Source organism: Pezoporus wallicus, unplaced genomic scaffold (genome assembly GCF_028554395.1).
Source record: "Pezoporus wallicus isolate ANWC-B61680 ecotype Strahan unplaced genomic scaffold, APGP_CSIRO_Pwel_v1 contig_5418, whole genome shotgun sequence".
NCBI classification, from domain to species: domain Eukaryota; kingdom Metazoa; phylum Chordata; class Aves; order Psittaciformes; family Psittacidae; genus Pezoporus; species Pezoporus wallicus.
In genome coordinates this window covers 2,326,431-2,348,268 of record NW_026640709.1, presented here as the reverse complement: position 1 = coordinate 2,348,268, position 21,838 = coordinate 2,326,431, and the positions used below count along the sequence as shown (strand labels likewise).

At 40.9% G+C, this 21,838-nt stretch overlaps 2 protein-coding genes across 3 annotated transcripts in view; one reads left to right on the top strand and one right to left on the bottom strand.

Moving 5' to 3' along the window:
• The window catches only part of EIF2AK4 (eukaryotic translation initiation factor 2 alpha kinase 4), a 38,196-nt gene extending 27,165 nt beyond the window's left edge, over positions 1 to 11,031 (top strand). The window contains exons 32-39 of one of the 2 annotated variants that reach the window (XM_057420211.1): positions 1,581 to 1,667; positions 3,190 to 3,302; positions 4,904 to 4,962; positions 6,119 to 6,216; positions 7,661 to 7,729; positions 7,987 to 8,031; positions 9,160 to 9,284; positions 10,533 to 11,031. In XM_057420211.1, coding sequence (XP_057276194.1) covers positions 1,581 to 1,667; positions 3,190 to 3,302; positions 4,904 to 4,962; positions 6,119 to 6,216; positions 7,661 to 7,729; positions 7,987 to 8,031; positions 9,160 to 9,284; positions 10,533 to 10,587 — 651 coding nt within the window. In that variant the 3' untranslated portion in view covers positions 10,588 to 11,031. Of the gene's footprint in view, positions 1 to 1,580; positions 1,668 to 3,189; positions 3,303 to 4,903; positions 4,963 to 6,118; positions 6,217 to 7,660; positions 7,730 to 7,986; positions 8,032 to 9,159; positions 9,285 to 10,532 lie in introns of those variants that run through there. The other variant, XR_008973606.1, reaches the window with a different exon arrangement.
• A 776-nt stretch (positions 11,032 to 11,807) lies between these two features.
• Positions 11,808 to 15,626, bottom strand: SRP14 (signal recognition particle 14). Its single transcript, XM_057420213.1, has 5 exons — positions 15,482 to 15,626; positions 14,915 to 14,987; positions 14,089 to 14,201; positions 12,990 to 13,022; positions 11,808 to 12,654 (listed from the first exon to the last, which is right to left on the bottom strand). Exons 1-5 carry the CDS (start codon positions 15,503 to 15,505, stop codon positions 12,565 to 12,567), a joined length of 333 nt encoding a protein of 110 aa, XP_057276196.1. The 5' UTR covers positions 15,506 to 15,626; the 3' UTR covers positions 11,808 to 12,564.
• Between the last annotated feature and the right edge of the window lie 6,212 nt (positions 15,627 to 21,838).

Below are 21,838 nucleotides of genomic sequence, written 5' to 3'. Positions count from 1 at the left end.
TGTCTTTAAGATAGTGCAGCCTGAGACTGCCCTTTTTCAATTTTTTCTAGTTTTTTTTTTGAGTTACAGACTCTTAAAACTGAGCATATAGCACACTGTTCAGATGCAATAATTGTAAGATTCACTGGGCTTGCAGCATTCTTCCTCTCTACATCCCAGTGTACCCAGAAGTGCGATGGAGTATCTTTATGCACTCCTCTAAGCAGGAATAAATTAAGTGAGCTTCCCTAATTATACATGGAGAGCAGAGTCCAAGGCCTGTTGAAATCAAAGGGGGAAAAGTTGCATAATGAATTTAAAATTACTATAGCTCAAATTAAGTGAAGTGGAGATGCTTCAAAGCAGAAGCATATTTGTACCAGTGAAGGCAGTGAATTTTCCTTTCAGTGAGGGCTGCAAGTAGAATCCCTGAGTTAATCCTTAATAAGGGCATGTCTAGAACAGAACGGTAACATTGGCTTTTAAATCTATCCACATGGCTGAAGACTAGTAGGTACAGGGGGAATATTGACACCATTCTACTCTTATAAAAAGTTTAGTAAACTCAGCTACTAGATACACTATGGGGTACCCATGCTGTTCCTGGAGAGACGTGTGGTAAGAGAGGGAGAGAAAGTGGCAAGCTGAGTTGTGCTCCTTTTGTCTGCAGCTGAAACCAGAGCTTTATCCCCTACTGCCTCACTGGAGTAGGGAGCTCCATGGCAATGAGGAAGTCCCTTCCAATAGTAGTGGCAGTTACCTGAGGATTATGAGTCTGGGTCACCTTTAATTATGTCAGTTGGTGACTAACAGAAGAAGTGCTGTGCAGTTGTCCATTCTGATTCATGTGCTGCAGAGCAGACAGTTTTGAGCTCACTCCCTTAATTGCCTGATTTCTTTGTAATCTTTTCAACATTTCCAATGGCTTCAGTCCCTCAAAACTAAAAAAATCCAGATCATAATGCTTTTTCTATGATCACCCTGGGCTGTCTTCTTCTTGCAGTTCTTTAAAGTAATGAAGATTTTGAGTAGTTCTTGTCTCTGTCTAATGCTGTCTTACAGCCCACTCCTAAGTCAGCATAGCAAGCCCTCCAGTAAAGCTGACTTACATCATTCTCATCACTGATAGTGATGTAAGGCAGCCTCAGGATGATGGCTAGAGTCAGCTTTCATGACACAGTACCAGTCATGCAGGACTGACATATTACTGAAAGTTGCAGAGAGTGGGGTGGTGGCTGTTGGATTGATGTTGCGTTGCATGTTTTTTACAGTTATCTGTAAAATCTTTGCTTCTAGATCCAGCTAGCCCTTCCATGTGGGAATTAGGACTGCAAGGCTTAGACATTCTCTTTGTCTAGTGTAGACTTAAACAGATTTCAACTTTCAAGGAGCATTAGGTGTATAAATACATGCATAATGAAGTTTCAGCTCTTGGACTTGTTAATAAAGCTTTCTTCTCTTAGATGCTTACATAATCAGTGTAGCTGCTGCATATAAAGTCGTTTTAATGAAGGACAGAAGACTTAAGTTTATTGCTTAAGTAATAATTCCATAATCTGTCGAATTTTGGTCCCATTCCCCTTCCCCTGTTCCCATTTCAGTCACAAGAAGAACTGCAAGAATATTGCAGGTGCTCTGGGATTATGTATGTGGCCCTTGTGTCAGATAAAGAAGGAAGTCATGTGAAGGTGAGTGTGGGACCAGAGGATGCTTGATGGTGTTACAGACTTGTAATCTGTTCTGCATTTCTTTTTTCAGGATCATTATTATTTTCACTAAAGTATCCAAGTAGATGAAATTCAATAAATACAGTTTCACTTGATAAGTAGTGGAATGTTTTTCTGAAGCTTTTTATCCCTCCATAACACTGTTATTTACAGACCCCCTTTCCTCTAGGAAAGTCCAAAGAAATGCAAACATGCTGACTTTGAGTCATTGGTGTCTTTATGTGGAAAAAGGTTTCTGTTGTTTCTGATTTCTTTGAAACTACAAAAATAATGAGATGACTCAGTGATGTTTCCAGTTCCAGCTTTCCGAGATACAAAACAAATACAGAATGATAGAATAGTTAGGGTTGGAAAGGACCTCAAGATAATCTAGTTCCAGCCCCTCTGCCAAGAGCAGGGGGCCTCACCCTAGACCATGTTGCCCAAGCCTTGAACACTGCCAGGGATGGAGCATTTACCACTGCTTTGGCAACTTGTTCCAGTGCCTCACCACCCTCACAGGGAAGAACTTCTGCCTTATATCCAACCTGAAAATATAAAATTACTAACTATAAATACAAAGACAGCTGAAACATAAATCTAAATCAATCCATGTAGTTCAGGCTGGTAGAGTGAACCACATTCCTCGTATCTGTAAGCTGAGGTTAAGATGGAAAGTCTGGACTGTGTCACAAGGTGAATTACCACTTTCTGTGCTCTGCAGCCTCTGGATTTGGAATCTTTCCAGAAGTTAAAAGTTTTAAAATATTGTTGATTCTGGATCATTAGAAAAAAGATCATTAGTTTTGGAATAAAAATTCCTTCTTTGACTGAAAAATAGTAACCATTTTACAGCATCTGGATGGCCATGTTACCTGGTCAGTGGGCATTACAAAAATATTTTCCACTTACTACTGGCATTGTCATTATAACTGTGCAATAACTGCATAAACAAGTAGATTTTGATGATGAGGATGCAATATATCAATGTTTTCCATGAGACTATGACAGAGCAGTTCTCTGAATACAGCTTTATTGAAGCAAAACCAACAAAGAACGTGCTAAGGAGGCAAATGGTGTTGTTACTGAATAAGATGGAGCAGATACTCAAAGTTTTGAATGTTTGAGTCTGTAACTCATGCAAACTGAAAGGCAGGCCTTATTCGAATATAATTCCTTAACTAAAAAACAAAACAAAACAAATATGATATTACTTATGTGGTATTTGCACCCATGAACCATTCTGTTAAAAAATTATTACCTACTAAATACAAGTAACCAAACTCTTTTAAGCTTTGGGAATGCAGAGTAAATTGGTTGGGGAAAAAAAGTAATCAGAGATTTAATTGGCAGTGATTGATTGGTCATGATGTTAGCTTCATACCTTTGAATGCTTCACCTTAATGAGTGAATATTCCAGTTTGGTTTTGACTAAATTTGATAAGTTTATTCATATACTATTTTAAGAATCAAAAATCTTAAGACTCACTGAACTACATCATAGGTGAAATCCTTTGAGAAAGACAGACAGACGGAGAAAAGGATTTTAGAATCTGACTTACTAGATCACCTGATGCAGAAACTGAAAACTAAAAACTGTGATGAAAGATGTAGTAGGTAAGTAACATAAAATGTCAATGTGAATAGTCAAAATCAGAAGTGAATGTGTGTTTTAGCAAAATAATTTTAAGATGTGCTCAGTTAAATCTTGATTTTATTTAGTAAAGAGTAAGAGCTTTGCTGAATTTCTTTTGAGGAGAAAAGACAGCCAAGGCTTGGTTATAGAATTCTATTGAGATTAAAGAGACTGATTTCTGTAGCTGCTGTTACATTCAGACATCCCTAGTGCTTCACAAATTAAAAGGCCATGCAGTTATCCAGCTCAAATGCTACCAGAACACCAGCACTGTCTGTATGCAGGACTGCCAGCAAGTACCCGTTACTGACCAGAAGTCGCATTACATATACTGTGTAATCAAAGACTTACAGCAGCAAATCCCTTTCATTCTGAGGCAGTGTTGATACGGTAAAAATGAAGGTGTAGGATACTTGTACACCCTAGCGGGTGTAAATGAAAATAACACCTAGCAAAGACTCGGGGTACACAGCAACACCCCATCATCCTATCTTTGTTGACATTGCTATTTATTGTCACCAACAGAAGTTAGTACAGAAATCACAGGAGAGGCTACACTCACACCTGTGTGCATAAGCAGTATAGCTGTTATTCACACATCTTTTGTAAATAATATAATTCTACACACATCTATATATATTTACATCTATATATATTTATGTGTGTGTAAATCTATGTGTGTGTGTATACTGGCAGCAGGAACAGACATGGTTAGTCACACAAACTAGAATTCAAAAGCTTAACACATTTGACACTCGTAGTATTTCTGAACAGACTTAACAATAGAGGAAATTGTTAAGCTGGGAAATGCCCAGCTTGAGCAGTAGTTTCTGCAGGTGGTTGACGTCTCCTCCTACCCCTCCTACCCACAGCTTCATTCTCATTTTTCTGGCTTCAGCCAGTCTTGCCATTTAACTTAACAACTTACCCAAGTCTCATGTGTTTTGTGACAGATCTACAAGATCTGTTAGAAGCTGTGAAAGAAAATAATTCTATCTAAAATTTACCTTATTTCTAGATCGTGAGAACAGAATATAGAAAATACCATGTTTGATAATACTAAACAGAGAAATGCAATAACTGTGATTCTAATAGCACTGGTAAATTTCTTTGTTAATGAATCCTGAATGTGCAAAGTAAAGATCCAAACCATTGAAAGCTTCTTTGAATATGTGTGATCTTAAACATAAATATTAGTTCAATACGTTTAATATTATCTCATAGAAACCTGTAAGGAGTTGTAGATTAAATTAGTAATTTAGAGGAAATATTCTTAAAGTATATTCTCTTATTAGGATCTAAATCACTCCTGCATGATGGGAACACATTCTTTGCATCCGTAGGAATCAAAAAGATTGCTTCTAGATCAGATTTTGCAACGTGATTTTTTTACTATTTCCTGTCTGTTCCAGAATAGAATTTATTCTGGAGAATATGGGCCATATCCATAGATTTTTTTAATTATTATTATTTGTTAGATTTAAATAAGTATGTTTGTAAAATAATGTGAAACAATTTATTACAGTATTTCTTCGTTATTGTAAATCTGTTTCCCTAACTGCTGTTGTTTGTTTATTTTTAGAGAAACCTCAGATAATCTTTCAGTACCAAATCAGAAGGGATCATTTACTAATATCTCAGGTACTTAGTTTCTAAGAACATACAAACTGTTTCTGATTAAAAATTGTTTTACAAGAAAATACTGCTAGAACATAAAATTCAAAAGTATTACCATAGTCAGAGCATGAAAATGTTTCCCAGCAGTGCCACTTCCTCCTAGTCTCAAATGTTGTTCCAAGTGATCTAAATGTGAAATTTTCTCTAAACAAAGTGCTCAGAGCAATATACAGAACATTCCCCACATAAGCACTCATTGATGTAGTGATTTAGGAGGGGTGAAAAGCCAAAACCGATGAACATGTCCTAGCTGAGGGGAAATTAAACATCATCTTGATGAAAAATGACATGACCCGTGATTGTTACAGTGCTGAGACCCATGTACATTGACCTACTGTTCTACTAAGATTTTTTTCTTCAAATGAAAATGCCTTTACATTTCTAGCTACAGATTTGCACTCCTTAGTCTGATATTATAAATTTGTATATAAAGAATAATATCAAGCATTCATTGTGTGGATAAAGTTTGACATTTTTGATAATTATTTTATGAAGTACTGATACAGTGTGTGGTGGTGGTTACTTTCAAAGAAACAACCTCCCCCCCTCCCTTGCGTAACAGGGAGAGAAAGAAGTGGCCATGCTTAACTTTATTCTTCTTTTGTGTGTGTATATGTGTGTGTGCGTGTGTGTGTGATTACCATAAGTGGCAACTTAGATTTTGAAATAAGCCATTTCAAATTTTTATTCTTGTTATTTGGGTGAACTGGGGGCTGGGTTTTGTTTTTTTGTTTTGTTATTGACTCTGCTTTGGGACTAAGCATTAAACAGTTGCCTCATTCTTGTAATAGCTTTTCTTGGTTTGGTATTAGGCATGCTACATTCCTGTGTAAAATTCTGCAAGCCATTTGGAACCATTTATTAGTATCAGGGAACACTGATACAAAATATCATATTTCTTGGTCTTACCAACCAGTCCTTCAAAGTCATAAGTGAGCATCTGAGAATGCACATGCACGTGTTTCACTATCCTATCTACCTGACTTGCTTTGGGGGTTTTTAGCAGCTTTTTGAACCCTTTACTATGCAGATCTTAGTTTATTAATATTAGTGAATTTTCTGTTTCTTGCTATTTCTCGTGTAAAGGAATGTAATCTAAAAATATATGTTTGCATTTTAGGTGTATTTGAATCACATGGAACTCTTGCGGTGCCTAATGTTAGTGTTATAGCTCCTGAAAAATTATCTGCCAGTGCCAGGCGTCGTCAAGAAATTCAGGTACACATACATTAAATAAGTATGAAGAGGTGATCCTTAAAAGTTAAGGAATGGTAAAATTCATATTTTCACTATCACGTACCTTACAGATATACATCCTGTTTATTATTCATAAATATAAAGGAGGAAGTTCTTTACTGTAAGGGTGGTGAGGCACTGGAATGGGTTGCCCAGGAAAGTGTGAATGCTCCATCCCTGGTGGTGTTCAAGGCCAGGTTGGACAGAGCCTTGGGTGGCATGGTTTAGTGTGAGGTGTCCCTGCAGGGGGGTTGGGACTAGATGATCTTAAGGTCCTTTCCAGCCCTAACTATTCTGTGATTCTATGATTCTATAAAATAGACTATGAACAATACAAAAGCAAAGACCACCTTTTTATAACATTTTGGGTCTTGGGGATTAGCTGTGACATGGTTGCTCAGCCATCATTGTACATACGTATTAGAAATTTTATTTTTAGTAGGAACTATTTTTCTGGAATTTTTTTAGTAATTGCTGGAACATGTTAAAGGTACAAGTTCGACATGCTGTTAATTTGTAATATGTATGTAACAGATACTTATGTATTTCATTATGCTGTCTCAAACTAACGGTCTAAAAAAATAGTAGATTTAAGCAAACAGCCCTACCTAAAATGTAATATTATAATAACGTAGAAAAGATTAAATGATACTAGAAACAAATGTCAAGAGTTAGTCATTCATGGCTATTGGCTTCAAGATATTTAGAGTACATGGTAAAACATAACTGTAATCTTACCACCCTTTCAGCCCAAATGTGGGTGTGCAACAGAAAATCCTCCCTTATAAACAGTACTTGGAACCCAAATAAAGAAGTGGATGTTACTCTGAGCTTTGAGCTAAACAGACTTATGTTTTCAGGGTTTTAATACACAAAAGCATCTTTCCAAGGTACAAAGACAATATAGTGCAAGGCTGCAGCTACATCTGTAAAGCACTACCTTTGCAGTATTGCTTGCTCTGGAAAAAAAGTGTTGCAAGGCATGACTGGTACCTTGGTTTGGCTTTCAAATGAGTTATCCTTCAACTAGATACGATTCACTGTATCCAGTCACAGGTTCTCATGTTCCTCTGAAAAGTTATTTAACAGGCAGAAACAGAAGGGAAGTTTTTACTACACACATGAGAATACACATTGTAACATGCAGTACTGTCTGCTTTGGTACAGTATTACCAAGGATCTAGTACCAGTATTATCAAGTGTTTACTACTGCTGAAGGAGTGGCTCAGCCCCAGTCTCCTTCCTGTCTACTCATCAAGGATTATGGTGGAACTGTTACTGAAAATGATATTAAATGTGAATTTTAGCTTAAATATGATGTAGTTCTATATCTTGTGTTAGAAGCAGCCTCTTCTGTTAAAATAAGTGTTCCCTACCTGTGTCACAGAAGCAGTGTATTTTACTTTTGCCCATCTTTTGTTGTCAGGTGCAAACAAGACTTCAGACGTTCATTTCTAGCCTGCAACAGAAAACAAGTGAGATTGAGATTTTAGCAGTAAGTATTTGGCAGAAGCTTGAATTCATTTTAATTTCTTAATTGAATTAGATGATGCAGTTGCTGTCTGGATCCTTTCCATAATGGAATCCATCATGAAGAACTTATTTAAATGCTTAAAACCTTGGTAAATTCCCAGTTCTACCAGCATGAGTGCTTCTTTGGGAACCAGAAGTCTGACTCCTTTCAGTATAGCTGAAATCTAGTTAGCAAACTGGTAACAGAGCAACTGTATTGATTTCTTCATATTTTTACAGGTAGACCTGCCAAAAGCAACTATGATACACTTCTTATCATTAGAGGTAAGCAATTAAACATTGTCGTTAAAACTCTAATGGAACAATAGATGATAAATTCTGTTCATAATGAAGAGGACTGTAAAATTCTCCTATAAGTTTTTCTCCTCAAGGAGTTTGAATTAGGTTTTAAAACTTGTTAGAACTGTTTTTACCCAAGGAGCTTGTCTCAGGCTAGAAAAATGCTTTTGTCAAGTTACACGACAGCATTAGGAAGCCCTAAGCCGAAGCTCTGTTTTGGGGGTTTTTTGGGGGGTTTGTTGTTGTTGGTTTTTTTTCCCCAAGAACAGTTAACTGAAATGAATCCTTACTGCTCGTTTTCAGAAGACAATAAGCATTAATAGCAGTATCAACATAGATGTCTCTTGAACCTGTTAATAAAGGAGGACCCAAAATACTGAGGCAGTTGCTTAGAGTGCAGTGGCTGAAATATCTTTTAATGAAGCCAAGATAAAAACTTGATGTATCAACATTATACTGACACCTTCGAACAACTCAGAAACTGCTTGCTGAGGTGAAAAAAAGCCACCAAGGACAAAGCTCTTTTCTTTCCTCTAATGACAACAGTAGCTTTAAAGTCAGAAGGTCTAGAGTGAGATGGATGCCTCCCCAGCCCCCACAAAACAAAAGAATGGCATCCTACCTGGAAGTGCTTTCATACCTTTCATCTGCTCCTCTGAAGGAGTGTTTGTCTGATCATCAGATCCCAGTGCAAGGTTTGAAAATATTTTCAAAATACTTAGTTTATCCAGTCTATCCAAATCATGGAGATAGTTTATCACCTTTTCCTTACCAAAACCAGGCACGTGAACAGCTTGCATCATTCACTTTTGACCACCCTTACACCACAGTTCTCACATTCTATCCAGCATTGTGAAACTGAGGGAGCCCTTTTCATTGCTTACACCTTTCTATTGCTAAACTACCTGTGCTGAGAAATTAGTGACCACTTTCTTAGTACATTTAAAAAACTCAAGATGCACATGTTCTTTATATGAATTTTGTTTGAAACATGTTTAATTAAGGAGTGTTGACATTACATGTGTTCAGAAGACTGAATCCTATTGGGAGAAGTGTTTCCTTCACAAGAGAATATAAGACTGTATCACAGATCCTTGTCAATTTTATTTTTAGTTTGATGGAGACAGACAAGCCTTTGATGTTACTGTGAGACAGCTGATGTCACGATGGCCAAAACAGAGATGTTCATACTTACAAGCAGTTTGTGATGAAATTTATAGTATCAAAGTGGAGAAGAGGTAAACTTGTTAAGCTCTTACATGTACATAAAATACCTCAATTTTTTCTGCCTTCAAACTTTACTTAAATAAGCTGCTCTTAGTTTGTCCTCCCCTTTCCCACTCCCTGAGGAAGAAAGAAATATTTCCAAAACATGTATAGTTCCTTGAGTATGGGAAAATTTTACTGGCCATCTAATCCCCACTTGTGGTCAAATGGAAATTCTTGGACGTGTAAATTTTTTTTATTAGCCTTTTCAAGAAATTCTAAAATGTGTTCCCACTGTTACCTCACTTGCTGCTTTGTTCATAAAACGGAAGAGCAAACAATTGCATACAGTCAGGTATACTGTTGTTCTGCGGAAGTATACCTCTTTATATATACTATATAAATATATGTATTTAATATACTGCAGAAGAACCCTCTTTTCTCATGGGAGGGACTCGGCTTGCCTTTCAAAATTCATTTAGTTCCTCCTGCTTTGAAGGAATACTGTGGGAGTCTGGCATAGCTGACAGACTTTAAGCAAACACGATGCATGCCCTCCCAACACCTGCAGTAAAGCCCATTTCTGTTTTCTAAGCATAAAACCATTCATGTTCAACTTGTAGTCTTCTTGTTGGATTCTGGCAAGGCTGAAAAGAGTCTGACCACATCTTGTTTTAAGCCTCAAATCTGCATCTGTTGGCAGGTACTGGTACAGTTCACTGAGACCGGGGTATTTATGTCCTGTTATGGGCTTCATTTGCAATACATTTTCTTAAACCTATGTTCAGCTTGAAGATACTACTTAACTTTTAAATGAGACCAAAACCAGATTTTGATTCCTTTTTCTTCAAGATGCCCCAAAATTGCTTATGTTTACCAAGGCAACTAATTATCATGTGAAACTTCGTTTTTTTTTCTTCCTGTGGCTTCAAAGGCTGTGAGCAACAGAACCCAGTTATTACATCCAAATAGCATTCTATAATTTGGGGAATTTTACTGGGTATGAATGTAACACAATCCCTGACAAAGTCTTGCTTTCCCATCTGATGCCTGCACAGAGTACCGCATAGCTGTCGCCCTTCAGATCACTGAATGAAAACTGAGCAGGCTAAATGGAAAGAGAATGAAGGGGAAAATTGCAGCCATATCCAAAGGAACTAGAACTTCTTTTCTACTGCATCTTTGCTGTTAGCTTATTGCTGAGCTTTGCCATAGGTATTGTAGCTTTTGAAGCTGCAGTTCCAAAGTTTAAAACTTTTCTCTTTTCCTTCCCTCTGCAGGGTTCCTGCACTTATCCTGTACAGCTACCGAGATGAATACAAGGTTTTGTTTTAGTGCTTAAAGCATCATTTGTGGGATGCTTTTACTAACAAACAACAGCGTTTTGTCAAAAGAAGTTTCAAAAAGCTGCAATAATTTATGACAGGCAACTACTGCCTTTTTATGTGTCCCGATTGAATTTCATGTGTAATATAAACTTGTAAATTTATGTCACATAGTGGAAATAAAAGTTTTATAGGCAATTAAGGAGCAAGTCTGACTACAGCCACAGACATGTATTACCATGTCATTCTCATCCCTTATGCCACAAAAGAAATTATGAGCTGTGAATGTAAAATTTTTAATAGTTTCAGACTGGCTGTCAACATGCAACAACAGCACTGAAATTCAGTTCAAGGATCAGAGAGGATGCGTTATCTTCTAAGAAACTGTTCTGAACTTTTTTGAATAAGGGGTTTTATGTAATAAAAGGTTTTGGCTACTGGGCCTTCTCGAGAAGTATACTGCAAGTTTTGTGGTGTGGGCTTTTTGAGTTGGTACAAGCCTGGCTGCTTACACTTGTCCTGCCTATACTTTTGCATTCAAATCAGGCAGCTGCTTTCAGGGAGGTGAAATAAGAACCGATACAGCAAAAGCTTGTTTCAGACCTAATGGACCTAAACCTAGGCCTTTTAAGAGAAGAAAAAGCCTGCACCTGCTAGAGGCATAACTAAAGTTCTGAACTACCTTTCTTCACATGGGTCATCAGATTAAGTTTGAAGGTCACAGTGATGATGGGAATCTTAAAATTATCTTCCTGAAGCTGAACTGTATCACAACTCCATCACAAACAATGAAGCAGAACAAATACAAAGATGAGTTACAGCAGCCATAGTTACCTATGCATTGTATTTCACAAAATACTTACAGAGTGAATATGCAGAAGTTAGAGATTTCTGCAAATACACTGGTGTTTCCCCTCCCTCCCCACCTGGTACCTTGTTTAAACAGCTTACTGCTGTTTCTTTCTTTAACTCAAATGATTTCCTTTACCACTGCAAGCTCACTGCATTAAGAACTACCTACTTAGGTTTCCTGCTCTCTTCTTGAAGATGACAAAATTAAAATATGTAAAGAGATAACTACAAAGACAAACCCAAGAACTTCTGAGGACTGTTAAAAGTTGTAGCAGCAATACATGAAGTAGCATCAGGAGAGTCAGTACTAAAGGCAAAGATAATTGTACCATCCCTAGCAATTCATCAAGACAAGTCACATCAGTCATTACAACCACATCCATTTCTCATTGTGTTTAATAGGAACAATTAAGTATTCACCTTTTACATCTGCTCATAGAAAGGAGCTACTTTGTAAGATGTGAAGTGTGGGGAAATTTAGATCCCCAAATATACAGCAGAATGAAGCTATAAAAAAGTATAGATGACATGAGCATTTTTAAGCCATGTCGGAAGTGAACATGATGCATAATCCTGCCCTCCCCGAGCCAGGGTGAGCACAGCTGGATCAGCACAGAGCAAAGGCACAGCTGCCTGGCTCTGCAAGAGCTCAAGCACCATGCTGGTTGCCTTAGGGGTATCATGTCCCTCAAAATAAGACAGAAACAGGAAAGTTGCTGTTCCTGGTAATATATTGGCACCCACTTTCCCTAGTACTGAGGCTTATCTATAAACCTGGGCCTCTGTAACTGAGATACCTGCTCCAGTCTTACTTTGGCTCCTGGTACATTTCTCTTCATCCCGTGTTACCCCTAAACAGGTTTTACACTGCCCACTTGTAAAATACAAAACAAACAGCAGTATAAGTACAAAGCTAGTTGGCAGATGAGCTATTTCAGTATAACCTTGTAGATACTCCTGCCATACAGCAATCCACAGAAAGTACTTTCTGCTCTTTCAGTTTAAACAAAAGTAATGAACACATCCCAGTATCCTGCTGGAAGGAAAGCCAAAGACAAGTGGTAACTCAAAAAGAAATGGACTTTGCTTTGAGCAAGGGTCAAGTCTGTTACAGTGATGGTAGGACATTCTTTCATCACTGCGTTGCTTTACTCTTCTTGTTTTTGCTTTTCTTGTCTTTTTTCTTCAACCCATCCATGTTAGCTCTCAGCAAATTTGAATACGCCTGAAATAAGAAGTAGAACCATTAAAAGAACAAGTGACAATATACTAGAAATAACATTGTACATATTGCTAATGGGGACACATATCTGCATTGTCTGACAGAAATCTTGCTTTTACACCCCACACTGGGAAAACTATTTCTAAATCAATGCAGAAAGTCAGATGAAACGCAATGGGATTTTTATTTTTGTAACAAATGCAGCTAGATGGGTAGTCTGAGGTTAATCTGCATGGCAGCTCTGCACTGAGCCAACCCCTTCACAGCTGGCCAGTGCTGCCTACTGACCACTCCCCAGTAGCTACAGGAAAGGAAGATATAAGGCATACAAAACTTACCATCTGGAATTTATTTACTTCCTTGGAGCTCACCTACAAAATAAGGGTGGAGGTCAGCCACAAAACCACTGACTTCTATTACAAACCAAATATCAGTACACGTTCACTCACCAAGTGACTAGCCTAGCAGCAATTAGATCAATGCACCGCATTCAGTGGTAAGTAGGCTCTATTAAAATGCCCTAGGACTTCACCAATTTAGGAAACTGAAAACACCCCTTACTCCATTAATAAAATTCCTCGGGAGGCCATTCGTCCCAAATCCATGTGTTTTCAAATGGAAAGTACATGAAGAAATATTCTAAGGAAGGATTTATTTACTCATAGGGCCATAAAGATACGTTATTGCCCAGATCCTCTCAAGATTTCTCAAAGTAACATTTTTCCTGAGTTACATCACAGAGGAGAGCTAAAGTCCGCTAAAGTTAAATACAAACAGCTCTATGAAAAAATAAAATGCATGGTAAGCAAGATTAAGGCTTAAAAGAGTCTACCCATGCCCGTATTTCTTGCCAAGAAACAAGAATCCTTTTCCTAATGGTTCAGTCTGGTAACATTCATTTCTTTCATGGATTGTAAGAAGCTTCAGTAATTTCACTGAGGTCTACAGTAAACTACCGCTTTGTCATCTGAGGCTTGAGTGTAGGTGTGCAGGACCTTTCTTCTCCTTGCGCCAAGCATCTGTCTACATACTGCAGACTCCATAACTGCCCTGCATCCTTCTGCCCATGTCTCTAGAAGCAGTTCCCCTGTTCCCTCCAAACGGATTCACCAACTCAAAACACAACAGCCAAGGTTGCTGAAAACAGAGTCCCTTTTCACTGTCCTGCAGTACCATTCTGAAGCAAAGTCCCACATACAGAACAAACGTATAAACTACTGTCCCATCTGTAATGCTGAGCGTAAGCACTAAGACTTCAGGTAAGCGCAACACTTCAGCATCCCAACATCAGCAATGTGTTTAGCTACCATATGGTTTCTCTGGAATTAAGAAGGTAGTTCTCATGAAATTCATGTAAAGACAAATTTCACTTACACAGGGCATTACATAAAGGACAGGTAGGGCTACTGATCTTTCTAACCCAAAACTGTCACTTACCACTGTGCTAATTTTCTTCTTTCCATCAGTTGCTCTTAGAAGACATTTATTGTCTGCTGGTTCAAAACTTTCTACATGGCCTTTGCGTGGTACTGGTTTTGTTCGGCCATCATCTGTATTGAAAGGCAGAGAATGTTTATTCTTATTTCACTAAAATCACTACATGCCTCCTGACGTGAGACGTTAAAAACTGCTGCTGAGATCTGTACAACACCTTAAAATCTAAGGCCATCTGAACTGACACTGCACAAATTTGTTCACAGAACCCTTCCTCTAACCCCAGAAGGATCTGTTCAATAAACTATATCTGCCAAGAAAAAAAAGTGTAAATCATTCACAGAATGAATCACAGAATGGTTTGGGTTGGAAGGGACCTTTTATAGCTTACCCAGTTCCAACCCCCCAGCCATGTGCAGGCACACTTTCCATTAGACCAGGCTGCTCAAAGCCCCTGCTTCAGCAGCAGTATGTTTTAAATGCATGCCAAACCACAGCCTAGACACTCGATTTCTCAAGCAGTGCCAGCCAGCCAGAAACCAGAGAAACATGTACACACAAAGGCAACGCTATATTCTGCCTTCATAGAAGTCTAAAGTTAATTTCCAATTATTACTAATAATTAGAAAGCCCCAGTATTTCCTGCAGTTTGAAACACAGTCTAACTTCAAGATTATCAGTACTGCAGCTAGGATGATTGATTTGTCCATAGGACTCCTCTTGTATCGAGATACTCTGAATTACAGCTGTAGCTTTTAAAATATGCTAACCACACCAGGTTTGATTTAGAGGCACACCTCTTCAACCCAGTAACGGACCCGGAACTTACATTTCTTCAGCGTTATGAAAACACTCCCCGATGTCCTGCACTTCTGGAAGAGCCTGGTCAGCTCCGTCAAGAACTGCAAGAGACAGACCGCATCCTTGGCGGGAGTCCACCACACGGGCCTTCACTCCTCCTCCCTCACCCCCGTGGAGCAGCCGCTGCCCCTCTCCGCCGGCGCCGTTCGCACAGGCCGGGCCCTTCCAGCCTCCCCGAAACAAGCACCGAGGGAGGGAGAACTCCCGCTTCTCCTTCCCCACGACTTCAGCCAGGGACAGCACAGCCCTAGGTTCTCACCCCGGAAAGCAACCTCTAACCCCCCCCACCTACCGCGGGCCCAGGGCTTCCGTCCCCACCACCCCCTCCCTAGGTACCAGGTACAACGACGCCTAAACCCCACCGCCGGTTCCATGCCGCCGGGGCGGGCGAGGGCGCGGCGCTGCGCGGGCCCGGCACACCCCGGGGCTCTGAGGAGCCTCTCTGCGGAGGCCCCCTCCTTCCTTCCCTCCTTCCCTCCCTCCGTCCCTCGGTCGCCCCGCAGCGGGTGCGGGTGCGAGGCCGAGGCCACCCCACCTGCTCGCTCTCCAGCAGCACCATCCTCCGCCAACACCGCCCGGAAGCACCCCGCACTCGCGCGCACTCACCCGCCTGCGCACGCGCAGCCACGGCAGGAGGCGGGGCCGCGCACGCGGAGAGGAGCGCCACGTCAGCCCGGCGTGCTGACGTATGCGCGCCTCGCCTCGCGTCAGCTCGCCGTGCTCTCCCGCAGGAGGAGCCGGTCAGGCGGGGGAGTGGTTGCGGGGCTGTGCTCTGGTGATCGGGCGGTTACCGCCCATAGCAAGCACCGTTCTCTCGTTACATGTTCCGCGGGCAAACGGCTCCTGCGCTCTCAGCCGTGGGGAGTGGCACCGAGCGCTCAGCACCCCCCCCCTCCCGTTAGGTGGAGCGCTCCCCGGCAGGCTTGAGCTCGGGGCTCGGAGCGTAGGCCGGGTGCGCCCGCGGGTGGTGGCGGTGGCCGTGGCCGTGGCCGTGGCCGTGGCCGTGGCCTGCGGCTGGGCGAGGCGAGGCGAGGGGAGGGAGGTGGTAAGGCAGTTCTGGCTGCCGGCGCAGTGCTGAGGTGGCTGGTGTAAAGAGTCCTGGCCTGGTGGCCGGCTGAGGGCTCGGGGGTGATGAACACCCCTGGATTTGTACAAGGAACCGCTAAGAGCAAACCGGCACCTGGGCGCGGGGAAGGAGTCATTTCACATCTGCAATACTCGAAACTCGTGAGGGGCAGGTTGTGGAAGGGGGGAGGTTTTCTGTCAGGCCCAGGTTAGTTGATCTGGGAACACAGGGAAGCAGCATTTGAGTTAGGAAAACCAGTTTCTCAGTAGGAACGCTCATTTATTTTATCTCCATGGAGCCAACAGAAGTGGAACTTACATACAGATAAAAGGGGAAAACTGCTCACAGGCTGATAAGTGCCTGAGCCCCTGAGGAATTAACTCGTACTGTTCATTCAAGAGCTCGCGACTGCATTCTAGACAGAACTGAAATACCTTCCTGCGTTACCTTTCTCATGGTGGGGTGTTGTTTCACTTATAAAACAATCCCTCATAATCAGTCTGGCCACTCTAAAAGTCCTTTTCAGTTTACAATCATTTGGTGCCCTTCTGCAAGCTAAACAAGAGGCAGTAGAGGGTGCTGTGATTGCACACACAGAAACGAAATTGCCTAAAGTACAAGGAAACAAATACCCATGGAGCAGGTCATCACAACACGGCCACGGTTTATCAAAATCTATCCGTTTATTAAATTAACTCTTTTATGTTGGAGTCGTCGGAAGTGTAGAGATCCACCGCTGCCTTTCCCTCACTGTGGATGATATTCTCCTCCTGATATTTTTGCACTTGAATTACTTGCAGTTGAGGAGGGAAAACTTAAGAATAAAATTCATTGTTTCTTGTAGCATTAAAAATCCCATAAAAACTGAAGCAAGGAATATGTGTTGTTTCAGTCTTCTGAAAACGGGCTTTCTAAGTGCTCCTTAGTGCTGTGGTCCGAAGCACTGACAGGCCAAAAGCTTTGTGAAGTTGAAAGTGGCGGTCCCTGCTCTGAACAGCTTACAGTGAGTGTCCACAAGATGCAAGGAGTCACTGCTGATATGTGCTTCCTCTAACACTGCCCGTTTGCAGGAGCAGTCATAAAAAACTCCTAGAGTTGTTTTGTCAGAAATCAGAGCAGGGCTGTGTGTTCAGGAGAGCTCTGAATGAGTTCAGTGCAACAGCATTGCAGATCTTTATAGGCAACCTGTGAAAGAAGAGCAGAACTAGAAAAACAATTGCAACATGCTCCCCCTTGGAAACTATGATGGTCACAGACACAAGAAGGCAGGGAAGATAGGTGGTCTTGTAGCTGAAACACAGGGACTACAGCTCTCATCTGAATTCTGACCCTTGAATTCACCCAAGGAGTCTTGTGTTGCCTTGAACCTATCTCATAACTTCCCTGTACCACAACAGCTCCTCTTTCTTGAAGGTGGAGAAAGATGTGTAGTTATTCTCTGTACCTTGTACACAACAAAAAGCATCAGTGCCTGTGGGATGGAGTTTCACCTTTTGCACAAAAATCTCAGCCCACTCTTAGGAGGTACTTCTGCTGCTGAGGCATGCCTTTGGTACGCTGTGGACATAGTTGTGCCCACCTTAACCTAGCAGTAGCAGTGCAGCTATGGCATCGGAGACTGTACGAAGATAGCGGGCATCTACCTACATGAGTAGGTAGATCTTTTGCAGGACCCTGTAACACCAAAGCTTCTGGATCTGCTGCATGCTGGGAGACAAAAGGAAAACTACTGTGAAGAACTCCAGAGAGTTGCATGAAGTTTACATTTTACAAATATGTTATCAGCAATTATTCTGAAAATATATGTTTCTCACTGCTAATAAAAGAAATGGCTCAACTGAATTCCTGAATTTCTTTCCACAAGGAAGAAGGAGGATTTTTTTTTTTTTAATGTGTGTGTTAGCTTATCTTCCTGATCTTGAAGTTGCTTTTCAAGCCAGAATGTCACAATTTAACTGAGGGAGAAGCCTTCACCACAACTTGCAAACAAGGTGAAAATGGAATATTTTTAATGATTCATTTTCCAAAAAATAGATGGAACAGGGGAATGCTGACATTGCTTTACTTTTGCCAAAGGCTGCCAACACTCAGAAGGAATAAGCTATTCAGCTGGTGAAAAAGTGCTGAACTAACACTGAAGGAACTAAAGGGATACTCCCAATCATGATGTACTTGCTTGTCACTCTATCCCCTGCCCCAGTCTAATGCCTTCCCCCTCACCTCCTGCCCTCTAGGAATACAAAAAAAAAGAAAAGAAAAGACAGGTTGGATTAAAACAGTAGCAGGAGGAATTGGTGGATCCTGAGATTTGGCAGGGGTATAAGTATTTTGTAACCCGATCTGTCATGTGACTGAAGCCAGGCAATAAAAGTAAGTCTCCCACCAGCCCTCCTGTTTGCTCAACTTTATTATACGGTGTCAGTAGAGAACTACTTTTTTTTTGGCAAAAATTTAGCAAATGAAGCCACCTGAATCATTAAATCCTGAAGGAAATCTGGCAGAGAACTGGAGGAGGTTGTTGCTGTGCTTCCAAGTTTTCCTGGAAGCAAGCATGTACTGAAGAGAAACAGAGAAGGTGAAACCTTCTCCTCTCCTAAATGTGGTGTAGGAGGGGCAGGAAGGAGAAAAACAAAATTATTAGAAGTCAGTTAAATTCTTAATCAACCTTAATAGAGATTGGCAAGCATCTATTTGAATTAGCTAAAAAAAGATTACTTCTCATTATGGACTACCACAGGCACACACATTCAGCTGCTGCACACCACAGTGAGCAGAAATGTTATAATATACTGCAAATTACAGTTTGCTCACCACAGTGCTCAAGATGAGTTAATAACAGATAATGGCCAACAATTCACAAGTGGATCATTCTGGTTAGTCTCTTTGATCTGTAAGTTCAAGCATACCACGTCAAAGTATAGCTATGCACAGGAAAAAGAGTCAGTGTTACAGCAAAACCCCAGTATCAGCCCTTCTCCCCTCTCTTCCCCCCACAAACCCCCTTTTACAAGTCTGTCATTAGCACTGTAAAAACAGGGATGCACACCTCACTGCTTTACTGGCCTCACCAGATCTGAGATTAATGAGCAAAGGGAAAGCCTTCAAGAGCCAACATTTAACAGCATCTGCTTGGGCAGAAAGACTGTTAACCCCAGAATAGCTACCAAATCCTCCCCAATCTCTGTGCCAGCGAAGTAAAGAAGAAAAGTTTTAACAAGAGCAATGAACATTTGTTACTATTCTTTTTTACAGTGTTAGGTGGATTTCCAGCAAAGCAATTAGCAGGTTACATGGGTACAGGTGAATGTCAGTCCCAAGATCAGGTCTTAACCTTCTTTGTAAGTGGCACTTGGGACAAGAAATAAAGGATGTGCAAGGGGACAGTGATCAGTGATCTGTCGAACAAGGTAGATACAGAGGTACAAAGCAGTGTTACTTACCTGGTCAGCCAGGAGCCATGAAAAAGAGAGAGATTCTGAATATCTTATTGATTCAGACGGAGAACTAAATAAGGCATTTTAGAAAGATCTTTCTGAGACGAGGAAGTGTCACTAGAAAGCTGCTCAGCCCCTGGTGAGAAGGCCGATTTCCAAAGAGAAGCTCTTCGCAAGAAATCATAGGTGTTCTTTCATGTCTTAGGAACCAGTTTATGTACCCTTAGTTCATTCCTAAACATTTCTGTTCACCTTAGTGCATTCTTCCTCTTTTATCCAGTATTATGTTTTATTTACACAAAATGAGTCTCAAAGATAGGTTAAGTGTAACCTTGAGTTCAACAGGCACTTTTGTTGTGTAACAGCAATGTTAATGTGATTTATATTTTGCGAGGGATAGACAAGGAAATAGATATAGATATGTTTGCTCAACTCTGATTGTCCTGGGTTCAGCAGTAGCAGTCATTTTTTCTCCTTCTTAGTAGCTGGTGCAGTGCTGTGTTTTTTGACTTTCAGCAATAGCACCACATTACTATTGTAGCGCAAACCAAAGCCTATCTGGCACAAGTCACAAAAAGATTGTTTGTTGGAAAAGAGCTTCATGGTTTTGAAGTACCATCCCGATTTTATAAAGCTTCTCTGTCAAGGAAGATAGGGGACGTATATTTACCATACTGTTAAGTGTCTCACACGTGCTCAAATGGTTTTGTGACAAGTCCCCTTCCCATAAAAAAAAAAAAGTGGGGAAAAAAAATAAAGGCCAATAGAAAGCACAGATGCAGAGTTGGTCATCTGTACAAGTGATGGTGTCGTCTGTGCTCTCTAGGGAAACCCTGTGGCACAGCTCACCCTGGGGAGCAGACACACTGCATCCCCACAGTGACATGTATGTAATGAATCCATGAATGATGCTGTAGTGTGTGACACACTTCTGGGGCAGTGAATTAAAGAGGCAATTCAGATGACTCCCAGAGTATGAGGAAGGGCCTAAGGAGAAGAAGCAACACGTCACCATATGTGTTTACTTTTGACAGACAGGGCAAACAAACCACAGTCTCACAAACCTCCAAAACCAATCCAAAACACTGCAGTAAAAGTCAGATAGGAAAAGAGATACGCAGTATGGGCATCCACGCTGTTTTGAAGGTACACTTGCCCCATAACTTTCAGTTGCACGCAGAGCAGAGGGAAGTGTAAGAACAGCCTGTTCTGAAGGACTGCACCTCTGAGGTGACACAGCTGAGCTGTCCTGTCCTGTCCTGTCCTTACCACCACTCTCCTCCAGCAGCCTCTCCTATTTTCGGTCAGCAGCTTCCTGCTGCCACTGCTGGGAAAAGACACTGCAGTGTACACACATACACCAACTAGAGACTGCATGGCTGAGAGTGTGCCAGAATGAGTCTTTACAAGTGACCTAGCAATAGCATCGGGTTTGAGTCCAGACAAATGAGACACTCACATGGAAACAAACAAAATGTATCAGAATGTGCTCTATCCTTACAACCCAGGGATGTCTGCTGTGGCCGAACTCCCACTGTGTATCTTCTCCATGTCCAAAATTATAGTATCTTGGTACCTCATATTATTTATTACTCCTGAAACTAATTTTGCCTCACATATTTTTTAGGGTTACAGGGCTACTCAAATGGCTGATCGTTGTCTTTGAACCAGGAGTAAGTTTTGCAAGGCATTCAGGCATGTTCCCTCTACTTCAGGGTATGAACTCCCACATAAGAAACTCAAGGACTGTCTGAAAATAAACCACCAAATTATTCTTCCTTGTGACCCCACTGGCATCCATACAGCCATAGTGGTATACAGGAGGTTAGAGTTTGAGAGCTGTTAACATAACTGTCTTTGGAGCTGTAAACTATAAACCACAAATTCATCGGGGTTAAAACTTTGCTATCATCTTGAAACCGATTTTGTGATACGAGCTTTCAGTGTGGTTTCAGTGGGTCTTTGTAAGGCATCTGTGAACTCCAGTGGTGCAGGATCAGGCCTACACAACATAATGCACCTTCTGGGTACTCTAGAAATTGTATTTACCAAACCTCAAAGCTCATCTCTCCAGCAAGAAGAGGGTATATAGTTACCACTTCATTTTGTATGGCAGATTTCTAAGCAGACACAAAATGTCTGGTTGCGAGCTGTGCAAAGCATCAGGGAGGTAATTAAGTTGAAGCTCAAGAATAATGAGGTGACAGAGATTGGGTTGAGCATCATTTCTTTCACATCAATGTGTCCTACTTTCAGAAACACAGAAATGCAGTTGTGAAAAATTTCCACCAGACGTTCCCAGTGAGGTTACAGGATTTGGGTTTTTTTCTATGTTACGTATTTAAGAGACAGAATGAAGAATATCACACCATGTTAAAAAAAAAAAATAAAA